Below are 12,077 nucleotides of genomic sequence, written 5' to 3'. Positions count from 1 at the left end.
TTGATTTCTTTCATTTCTTTTTAGCCAGCTTTCTCAGAGTCCCTGGCAAACCCTTGATTTTGGCAGAGAGCACTTAAAAAAAAAAAGGCTGACTCCATAAGGTGGCTATAGAAACCACTGAGTTTATCCATTTGAAATTGGCCAATGTCAGTTCGTGTGCTGTAAGCCTCTGAGGATGGAGAGCATAGGGTCAGCTGACTCTGAATGTGGTCACGATCCAAGTCTCAGTGGAGAAGAGCACCCTTTCCTGAGACACCTACTCTGGGAGCTTTTCATGTTGAGGTGTAGCATCAAATTCCTGCCCACCCTGGGGGCCAGGAGCAGAGGCAGCTCTTTGATGAGATTTGCCAGCAAAAGCTTCACAATTTTTTTCCTTTTTAACAAACTGAATTAGTAGCATCAGTAAGATCCTTTTTTTGTAGAAAACATTTATCAAAAATATTTATTTTTGCGGAAATTAGCCATTGCTTCAATAAAGATGTACCTAACAGAAACTAAATCCTTTTCCCCTCTCCTCAAAAAACCCTTTCTGATTTCTTTTTCTGATGATAAAAGTGTTACATACTCTCATATTAGGGTAAAGGAAGAAGACGTAGAAGAGAAAGGAGCAATAGCTTTTTGTAATCTCACTATCAAAAATGACCATTGTTAACTTTTTCATCTGTAAGCTCTCAGAAATTTTCTACATACACACACAGAGCAGCTTTGAAAAATGAACACTGGGATCATATAATATCTTTTGTTGGCTTCTCCTCTTCTTCCACTAAACATGGATGTATTTTCATACCAGCAAGCGTAATTTAGCACATCTTTAATGATTGCATAGTATTTCATTGTATAGCATGTAAGAGATTCTCTTGAAAAAGTTTTCATCCATCCATTTCAATAATTCTATAATTAATGAAATATTAATCGAAATTTTCTTCTATTACTTTTATGCCTTAATAAACCATTTTCACCTTTCATTTAGATTTTACAAGACTATGTTGTTGAAAAAACCCTAGGACTATCAGTAGATATACCTTGGGTTTGCTTTTTAGTGATAGGGAGAACATAATAAGGAAGTGGAGGTATGTGGAAAAGGAAAGCGAGTAGAATGTCAAAGCAGTTAAATAGACTGAATGGGGCATTTGGATGTGTGTTGGCAGACCCACTCCTAATGTTCGTGGAGTCAGGACAAAGGCACACACGGAAGCCCACACCCTATTTGTCTAAGTGTATAAAAGCTTTAAATCAAGCTAACGAAAGTAACAAGACAATAAGGTTCAATCCTTTCACCTTTTTGAAGGCCGGGTTTGAGGTCAAGTCCTGGATTTTGGGGAGGACTGAGACAGAATGTGGAGGTGAAGCAGAACCAGCACCTTGGCCCATGGCTCACAGGTCGCTCTCTGCTTCTCTTCCCACCTTTGGCTCAATGTTATGATGTCCAGGCCACATACACGTTACCTAGACACATCAGACTTATGTCCAAGTTCTAGCCACCTCTCCACTACTCCTCAAAGTTGTTTCTTGCTTTGACAAGTGTGTTCGTGGGGCAGAGGTTCAAACAGCCTTGGAAGCAAGAATTTTGGGATCCAGGGCTGTCTCGTAAGTAGGAGAAGGGGCAGTCTTCCCTTGAACCTTGACCCTGTAGACTCCTCATCATGAGGGGAGGCGCATGCCCAGAGGAGGGCTCTATAGAACACAGGGCCCAGAGTAAAGTCATCTGTTGTTCAGGTGCAAGCGTGGTGTTGCCTGCCAATTTTCCTCCTTTTGAAAAAAAAATTGGTTTAAATATAGCAATACACATATGGTGTAAAAGTTAAATCAAATAAGAAATCTATAGAATAAACAGTCAAAATCCCTTTTCAACATTTCCCCAAATCCTCCTCTCTTTTCTTCACTATTAATAATTTAATATATATCCTTCCAGAATTTTCTGGTCATTTATATAACATTATACATATAGATATGTGCATATGTATATATAACATAGATACCCATATATAATATGGTTTAAAAAATTTTAAAATAGGATTGTAGTGGGCATATTATTCTGTATCTTTTGTTCACTTAGTATCTTTTAAAAAAGAATTACGACAGGTTTTTCTTTTTTTTTGTCTTCCTTACTTTAATGAAGTAATATGTAATCTGATAAGAAAGTCAAACAGTGAAAAATGGAATAAATTGAAATATAAAATCTCTGAGTGTTACCCATCCCATCTCATTCTTAGAAATAACCACCATTAAAAGTTGTTTGAATTGGCAAAAGTTTGGTCATTTTTGGAGATGAGTGATGGATGCATTGGGATCCATTATATCATTCTGTTTTCCTTTAGATACGTTTGAAATTTTCCACAATAAAATATTAACATTTCTTGAAGACTATAGTTAGCCTTTAGCCACCTTTTCAACTGGGAGAAGATGCTCTCCCTATATTTCTGCTACTTTTATTTAAAGTCCAAGCTTCTGGGTTGGTCATAAACTGAGCAAGGCTGAGTCAAAGAAGAGAGAGGGGCTGGTGCAAGGAGCAAATATATGTGGTAATTGAAAGACTTGTGTCTGGCAGTGAGAATTGCTGATTGGCTGAGATGGGGCTCCTTTGTAACAATCTGATGTTGTTTGTCACCTGAAATAGGCTCAAGACAAGGCGTGCCCGTGGTGGGGCTGGTGGTGGAAGGTGGTCCCAACGTCATCCTCTCGGTGTGGGAGACTGTGAAAGACAAAGACCCCGTGGTGGTGTGTGAAGGCACAGGCAGGGCTGCCGACCTCCTGGCCTTCACCCACAAGCACCTGGCAGATGAAGGGTGAGTTGCTGACTCTTTTTTTTTTTTTTTTTTTTTTACCATTTTTTATTGAGTTATAGTCATTTTACAATGTTGTGTCAAATTCCAGTGTAGAGCATGATTTTTCAGTTATACATGGACATATATATGTTCATTGTCTCATTTTTTTCGCTGTGAGCTACAAGATCTTGTATATATTTCCCTGTGCTATACGGTATAATCGTCTCTATTCTGCATATTTGTTGACTCTTTATTTCTGAAACTGTGCTCTTTATTCTTCCGTTTAAGTTCTTTAAGCTCTGCTTCCATGTGGGCTGGATATCCTTAGAGGACAGAGACTAGAAGTCTCTGGATATCTTGGAGGATGGAGAGGTTGAGATTGGAATTCATGTTTCAGTGGTTTTTGTATTTGTTAAGCAACACTAAACTGCCCTCCAGTGATGCAAGTTGCTGGTTCCTTAGCTGAAGAATGGCCTGCTTCTGACACGGACCTGGAGCCTTGTCTGAGCTTAGGGAAAAAGCATTTCCCGGGGGAGGGAGGGAGGAGACCATTGTGGCCCCAGATCACCTTCAAATTCAGTTGCCATTAGTAAAAATAGCCAAAATTAGGGAAACCACCATCCTGACATTTTTGTAGCATATGTTGTGCTTATTTGAGGCTTTAATTCTTTCCCCTTTTCAAACAAGATGGTAGTTTTCCTCTAGCCATCCCTGTACCCAGTGTGATTCTTTTCATTTCAAAACATTATCTTTCTACTGTGTAAATAAATACAGTACCTATGAACTGAAATGTCTACCCCACTAATTTACTTAATAAACATTTGTTTATTGCTTGTGTTGTATGTGCTCTCTGACCACTCTTCCCCTACAGTTTCTTTCCCTTTTCAGCTCTCAGCCTCTGCTTCCACCCTCTGCCCCCTTCCTATTCTAATTTTACCTCTCTCTTTCCTAAAGTCACCCAGAGGAGTGGTTCTTCAGCCTTTCAGAGTTTCAGATTCTTTGAGAGTATGATGCCTCTAATTTCTGGAGATTCACAGCTCCCTGGAAGTCTATCAGCTGGAGAACCCTGCCCCGTAGCCCGTTCTTCCTAGAACCATGGCTCACCAGTCCTCTCTCGCTCTCAGTTCCGCCTTCTCCTGGTGCCACTGCTTTGCTTTGCTTGGCTTCCCACTCACGTCTCCCGGCAGAACTGTTCATAGAAGCCTTCTGAGTCAGACAGGACTGACGCAGGGAAGCTATACTTGTACTGATGTTTCTGGCTTGTCCCCTTCTCTGCATTGTGTCAAGTCACGGCCGTTTTTCTCTCTCTCCCAGGACCCTGCGTCCTCAGGTGAAGGAGGAGCTCATCTGCATGATTCAGAACACCTTCAACTTTAGTCTTAAACAGTCCAAGCACCTTTTTCAAATTCTAATGGCATGTATGGTGCACAGGGATTCTGTGAGTATGATGACTCAATTGACTTAAAAAATGCTAATATTCGACAATTGTGATATTTATTTTTATGATTTTTTTTTTCATTTCTAACTTGACCGTGGATAACTCTACAGAACTTGACCTTTAGTTTAGTAAACTTGGCTTCTTTTCCCCATTCCCCCCACCATGCTTCAACTTCCTGACTGTACCTGGGGAAAAGCACTAAGATAATAAAACAGTATTACAGGAAAATGATCAAATTTAGTGAAAATTACATGTAAATATTTTCAGAAGGTAAAGGAGCAGCTCCATGTCTTAAATAAACTCAAGTCTGTTGGCTTAGATGACTGTGTCACACTGTCCTCAGTATATCCTGCAGGAGGTCATGGGGGATGCACTGGACAGTGGAAATGTGAGAATATACTCTCAGAAAACAGAGGCCACAAACCATGGGCTATGAACATAATATAGATTCAGGAAAAGGTTTTAGTGTTTTAGGGTACTTTGATCAAAATTTTTATCAGTGACAGATGGTATGAAGCTGACAGTTACAGTAAATATTCACATATGTCATAATTCACAGTGGCCTTTCCAGGATTTGAAGGCTGGACCAAATCATACAAGATTTTGATAATATTAAAGCACCTGGCCTCAAGAAACCAACTGAACAAGTTCAGTCTAGACTAAGCATGGCTAAACCGATGTGAAAAACACTTTGGGATTTTAGTTGACCTAAAAACAACAAAAATAACAACCATGTCTACAATTAACAGTGTGCTTTCAATATATACTTTTTCAAGATATTTATTTACTTGAAATAGTGAGTTGAGTTGAATGAGTTCAAGATGACACTGATGGTGTATTTCAGTTTCAGAAAGATGATGAAGCTAAAGCCTGGAGAATTTAAGTGATTTGCCCAGAATCTACTATGACATGGTAGAACAGAAACTTGTGCACAGAATTGAAATCTTGTACATGATCTACTACATTTTATATTCCCCACAATAATCAGTAAGTTAAGAAGAGGACACGTTAAAGAGATCACCCTTGTATTTTGTTTCTTCCAGTCATCAAGGAGAGTAACTAAGGAGTGGTGTAGTAATCAAGAGGGAGGGTGAGGGTAGAGCTCAGTGGTAGAGCATGTGCTTAGCACGCACAAGTTCCTAGGTTCAACCCCCAGTACCTCCATTAAGAATAAATAAAGAAATAAACCTAATTACCGCCCCCCCACCTCCAAAACAAAAAGAGGGAACTAGAGGAGGCAGCTAAGGGTTTACACGAAATTAGGTTCTCAATTCCTGCACAATTGAGGGTTGATTTTATTCATGCATATGGAGGGGATGTTAGGTAGAAGGGCTCTTAACGTGAATTGTAGAATCATAGTTTTTTCTATCTTTATGAGACCTTAGAGATTATTTAGTGAGTTCCTCTCATCTTGTGGGTGAGGAACCTGAGAGGCAGTGGCTTTAAGAAATTTTCCCACAGCTGATGAGTTAGTGGCATATTGAGGGCTTGAACTTGCCAATCTTGGCTCTTTTTTTGTTGAACAGCCCCCTCTGCTATATAATATATTTTCATCTGGAAAGACTGAGGTACACTCATTAACAGCAGGAGAATTTTTATAATTATAAATAGTGTCCTTATTTGTCTTAAAAAAAAAATCAGTCACATGCCAGGAGGCACTGGACACTTTGACATCGTGAAGGCTGTCTGTGCTGTCCATTCTGCTTGCTCACCGGGTGCATTGTAATTGCCTCACTTACTTTATGACAAATCCTTGAGGATTCATTTTTCATTAAAAAGTAGAAGTTTTAGTCTCTAAGGCTAGGTGAACAGAGGGATTTCATTTTGTATCCCTTCAAAATTAGGAATGGTTTTCTTCACATGAGGAGTTGACACTGAGTTTCTTTTCACTATAGTATGTGAATAGTAAATTAATGTAGTAATGTTCTTTCACGTATGTTCCCTGTAGGATCCTCAGAATTTTTCATTTTTTTTCCTGCATGTGCACAATTCTCCTTTACCATACTTGAAAGTTTTCTCTCTTAATTAGTTAAATTTTTTTTAAACGCTGTGTGATTTTTGACATTAATGAACAGTGTTTTCCTCAGTTCATTGGCTCAAGAGTGAATTTTGTGAGTACTTTGGAGAGCATTTCTTTGCTAGTTCCCCACATATATGACTTTCTATTTTTCAACTGCTATAGATTACCATATTTGATGCTGATTCCGAGGAGTCACAGGACCTTGATTTAGCTATCCTAACAGCTCTGCTAAAGGGTGAGTGTCCAAATAAAATTACAGTTTTTCCTCCTTTCCTCCTTTCACATTCCACGGCACTTTGTGCTGTTTATGTTGACGTTTTGAACAGAATATGTAATTCCTTTCTTTTACCCCAGGCACAAATTTATCAGCATCAGAACAATTAAATCTGGCAATGGCTTGGGACAGAATGGACATTGCCAAGAAACATATCCTCATTTATGGACAGCATTGGAAGGTATAATGAAAATGGAGCTATTTGAATGCCTATGTAGTGTGTTGGTTTGTTAGGGAGGGGCAAAAGAGAAAATAGGAGGAGAGATAGATTGCTTTGGGGAGGCGTATGGGGGTAGCATCTCTGATGCTGGGATTCAGGGATCGCTAAGACATTTTTCTCATCTACTTTGCCTCCCTGAAAACATATTTTTCCTTGGGCTTTGCAGCCTTGTTGAAGCTGACAGAGGAAGTTGAGAGAAAGACAAATAGAAGGAGTTTTAAATTTACTTTTTGAGTGGGCAGATTTTTATATTGCTATTTAAAACTTAAAGTTTTTTTTTTCTTTTTTGCATTAAAATGTAATGCATGCTTATAATAGAAATTAGTGAAAACAGAAAAGCAGGAAGAAGAAAGATTACTCACAGTGCTAATGCTAATCACGATGAACATTTCATTTTTAAAAATTATGGCTGTGACCTTACCACAGGTCTATTACTTTTGGGTCGAACTAATTTGTGCTCATTGTTTAAAATGTCAAATGGTACCAAAAAGCTACCAAAAAGACAGTAGTTCGCTGCCCTGCTAATCACAGAAGCCAAATACTTTTGACATTTTTGAACTGTTCTGACATTTATAAATCTCCATATTTCTAAATAATGTCATATTGCTGTTTTCTGATTAATTTTAGAGACGCCTCAACATTTCTGTCTGTGGTTCTCACTGCTGCAGTCTGGACTGGTTGCCTGTACTTCCCGGTGCTGGGCCATCATCCATCATCTTAGAAATTCTCTCCTGTGTTAGAGCACCCGTTTTCTGTATCCCCTGTCTTCCTTTTTCTTGGTTTACTCCTTTATTTGTTAATGTGCATCCTTCCGTAACTTCCTGAGAAATATGGGAGATAAAAATTTTGAGGACTTGTATGTTTGGATATATTTTAATTCAAGGCTGAACTAATTCTCCTAGAAAATTTTGAATACTTAGCTTCTAGTGCCCAGCAGTACTGTTAAAAAGTAAAAACTTTTCTTTTTTTTTGATCCTTTGTTTGCAACCATTCTTTCTTCTCTGGAAGTTTAAGAAAAACTTTCCCTTATTCCAGTGTTCTGGGATTTCACAATGATACGTGTTTTTGTGAGTCTTTAGATCCATCACTCTGGGTCCTTGCTTTCAACTTGGCAATCGTGTGTTTCTAGGCTGGGCAGTTTCCTCCCCTGTTTTCTCTGCTCTCTTTCAGGAATTTTACCATTTAAATGTTAGACCTATGGCTGCTCCGCTAATCTTACCTTTTTTCTCTTGTTTTCCATATCTTTTCTTTGGTAAATTTCCTCAGCTTTAATTTTTCATGCCTTGTATGTAACTTTTTGTTTCTGGTAACATATTATTACTTTCTAAGAGCAACTTTGTTCTTTCTCCATTTTGAAAATAACATCCTGAATATAGGATCTTCTTTTATATTTTTGAGGCTATCAAAGATATTTCTTTTGAAGTTTTCTTCTTCCTGCATTGTCTGATTCCTCCTAGTTGATATTTTGTGGATCTTTTTGTCCTGTACTCTTTGTTTAACAGTGGAGGAAAGAAAGCTCATTAGAAATTCTGAGTCTGCAGATTTGGGCTTCACAGTAGGGTGATCTGGCTGTCATTTCTTAGGGGTCCTGAGATGTTAGCACATTCATGTTTTTTATCGTGAATTACTCATAATATCAGAAAAGAATCCTCCAGCCCCCTGTCTGTAAGGTAAAAGCATTGCTGCTATTGTTTTGGAAGTTAATAGGGGAAGATGACTGGGAAGGTCCTGACATTAGCAACTTATGCTGCCAGAGTTCTGTGGTGTAGATTTGTTGGGTTCTTGATTTTTTTCAATTTCAGTTTCTGGGGAGCTTCCATTTTCTGGCTTTCTGGGGACTGCTCAGTCAATTACCACTTGACCATCTGCTTTCCAATTTCTAAAATGTTTCACTGTTAACCTCCTTGTTCTTGTAGATTCATTTCTTTAAAAAAAAATATTCCCCTTACTATAATTTTGGTGGAGCTTGAGTAGAAGTAAAAGTAGATGAGTATGTTTAATTTGCCACAATACCCAGGAGGCAGGTATAGTTTAAATAGAAACATGCAAGGTTACAAAGAAAAAACAAAGAAAGAAAATTAAGAAACCTTGGGTTTTCATTAGAATTGTATTAAACCTGAACATTAATTTGGGAAGTGTTGAGATCTTTCCCATAGTCAATCTTCTGATTCAAGAACAAATTTATTCAAGATGTCTTTTATGCCTTCAAGTACATTTTTTATTATTTCTTCACTCAGGTCCTGAACATTTCTTAGTAAGATTGTATTTTATGATTATTTTTTCTGTTATACTTTTGAGTTCAAATACATGTAGTTCTTTAGTTATTTCTACTTTCTTAATTGTCTCTTTATCTCTTATTTATTTCCACCCTCTGAAGCCTGGCTCCCTGGAACAAGCAATGTTAGATGCTTTAATGATGGATCGAGTGGATTTTGTAAAGCTCTTGATAGAATATGGAGTGAACCTCCATCGCTTCCTTACCATCCCCAGACTGGAAGAGCTCTATAATACAGTGAGTACTGGAACATTTCATCACCTCCATAAGATTTATTTATTAATTAGCTTAAGATTTACCTTAAGCTGTGTCTTGAATGTTTAAGCCTCCTTGATATTCCTATGTAAAGATAGCTTATAGAGCGATAGACTTTTCAATCAAACGAAAAACATCCTTACCAAATCTGTTTTATCCTATGGTCATTTTTACGTTTCCCATTTTAATTAATTACTGAGAATAGAAGTATAAACCAATTTAAGGGAATAGGGTAGTAAAACCATAATTAAAACCAAAGATGTGAATAAGAACAAATTGCTTTCATTGAGTAATTAGAAGCATTTCAACCTAAGGTCACTGTTAAAATTGTGTTCCTTCAACTTCCCTGTGCATACCCTTTGTTGAAACTAGACTGACTTGCTCATTGTAAAAACACCAGTTGCTCAAGTCATGAACTCTTCTTAAGATGTCCTTCTTTGCCTTTGGATCTTACTCTTTCTTCAGAATCCTGCTCAAATCCTGTCGTTTTGATTATTCCAGTTCACAGTCATCAGCCCCTACGATACAGATTATTTGCCACTCTTTTTAAGCATATTGTTGGTAATTTTTTAATCTAAGTCCCACTCCTTCTATTAGAATGTAAAAACTATGAAGAAAATACTTGTATTCTTCGTTGAGTTCCTCAGAAGCTTGAATGAACACAGCAAATGTTCAATAAGTACTTGTTGATGGAATGTAATTGTGTGATTGATTTTAATGCAAGTACTAGGGATTGAACCCAGGATCTCATATATGCTAAACATGTGCTCTACAATGAGCTATACCCACCCCCCCAATAATTGTGTGGTTTATATGAGAAAGATAGTCATAGATTAGTTAAAATTTGTATCTGCTTCTTGTCACATAAAGTTAATTAAGGCCTTACTACCTAGATGTTATACATCTTGCATTGAAAATATTTCAATCTAATTAAATTTTCTCTTGAGAAACGCCTTCCTTAGAATTAATTTGGCTTAGACTTCATTACTAAAGATGTTGAAGAAAATTTTCAGTATTAGTTTTTTTTTTCTCCCTAGCATGTTGTAATTAAAAAGGGACTAAAATCCTTCCTCTTGTTCTTTATTACAGAAACAAGGACCAACTAATATGCTCTTGCATCATCTTGTCCGAGATGTAAAACAGGTAATCTAATTATGAAGGTGTGCAAACTTCTTCTTTTATTGTCTTAACTTTGTGGTGGAATGTTGCCAGGTTTTGCTTTGTGGAATGTAGATTTGGATTTTATAGCGAAGTACCTATCCTCTTTACCTGTGAACCTGAAGAGTTTCCTCACCAAGCTACACTCACATTTTTCCCATAATTTACTTTGTGTTTTTAAAGATTTGACCCACCAAGTAAGTTGCATTGGCTAATCATTATTTTCTGTTATAAAACATGAATTGGAGACGTAGAAACTTCCAAGCAGAATTTCAGTTCAACATGATACAACAGTATTGCCAATGATGATAATAACACCTGCTGAAAATTGAGAAACTTCCTGGTTCTGTTGTCTTTATTGAAGGACTAATATGTGATTTCCATTGTTTTTGTGATTGTTTTGGCTTTTAGTGATACTTTGGGGGCTCTCTCTTCCGTTGTGAGTCCAAGAATTGTTCTAGGGAGCCAGGATTGATCCCAATGCTCTAGACCTTTGCTTATATTTTTCTCATGGTATTCTCACTGAAAGTTAAGTCAGACTTAAAATAATCTGATCCCCTATTAGTTACCAAAACTTGCCAACTTTAACAGACTTTGTGCCTTAATTCTTTCTCTTTTAATTACCAAGCACTTTTATTTACATCTGCAGGAAACTGGGAGTGTCTTTTTTTGTCATCATGATTGAAATCCATCCACAGTACATTTAAAAAGTTTTCCCCTCATTTTTCTGAAGTCTAGTATCTTGATGGAGAGAGTGGGGGCTTTCTGAGTGTATTGACTTGGTGGAAGAGCCAGAGTGGAAGGACTGAGGAGGAAGACATTTAGTTGGCAAATTAGTTGTAAGCAAAAGTATCCATGCTGATGTAAATTTGTTGTGTGTTGGTTTATGCCAGGGCAAAATGACTTTCCTTAGATTATTTCCTTAAACTCTAATTCTATCACAGTAACCTGAAGGAAAAGGAATGAAGTCATTAATTAACTAGCATCAAATAAGAACATTATTTGTGTTCCTTTAAAAAAGCAAATTATTAATGTGAAAATGAGAAATTAAATTATTTACATTTACTTATATATGTAATCTTATTTCTTGTTCAAAACTTTGTGAATATTATTCACAATCTGTTTATTTCGAAGACCTTGCTCAGCACTCTGTGCCTTTAAAAATGTACTATGAATGACAGTTAAGAGATAACAGTTATGAGGAGGCAGTAAGGTGGCTTTTAAGGGGTCAAAATAATTTTCATTTACACTAAGACTTATGTGCTTGGCAATCTGCTGCTCGGGCCTCCTACCAACCGTATTTGTCTTGGCACAGCCTCATGTTTTGATATCTCATTTAGTTCTGCCATTTCACATTCCTTGTTTCTGTTTGTTCTACTTCCTTCCATGTTCTTGTTTTGTGTATGATGTAGTCAACACAGTGCAAAGTGTTAAACAGCCATTTCAATGAAGAGAGAGGCTGAAGATTTAACTTAATGTTAATTTTGGATCCTCCAGTTTAGCCTCCAGTATTTATACTTTTCTTGTACTAGTTATATTGTTTCCAGTTAAAAACAATCTTGTACACTCTTTTTAAATGTATTGTATTCTAAAGTGTGTGTATGCATGACAGAGAGAGAAAAAGAGAGTGAATGAGCACAATAAGCAGACGTTTCATGTGTATGAAACAAAG

General features: G+C 37.2%; 1 protein-coding gene across 1 annotated transcript in view; it reads left to right on the top strand.

The window, feature by feature from the left end:
• Positions 1–12,077, top strand: part of TRPM6 (transient receptor potential cation channel subfamily M member 6) — a 122,090-nt gene that overhangs the window by 41,006 nt on the left and 69,007 nt on the right. Inside the window, exons 8-13 of the mRNA XM_074361716.1 lie at positions 2,618–2,786; positions 4,080–4,203; positions 6,386–6,458; positions 6,578–6,678; positions 9,095–9,229; positions 10,337–10,390. Of these exons, the coding sequence (XP_074217817.1) occupies positions 2,618–2,786; positions 4,080–4,203; positions 6,386–6,458; positions 6,578–6,678; positions 9,095–9,229; positions 10,337–10,390 (656 nt within the window). The remainder of the gene's footprint in view (positions 1–2,617; positions 2,787–4,079; positions 4,204–6,385; positions 6,459–6,577; positions 6,679–9,094; positions 9,230–10,336; positions 10,391–12,077) is intronic.

This window comes from Camelus bactrianus, chromosome 4 (genome assembly GCF_048773025.1).
Source record: "Camelus bactrianus isolate YW-2024 breed Bactrian camel chromosome 4, ASM4877302v1, whole genome shotgun sequence".
Classification (NCBI taxonomy): Eukaryota; Metazoa; Chordata; class Mammalia; order Artiodactyla; family Camelidae; genus Camelus; species Camelus bactrianus.
Note: the sequence above shows the minus strand (reverse complement) of the source record. Positions and strands in the feature narration are given on the sequence as shown.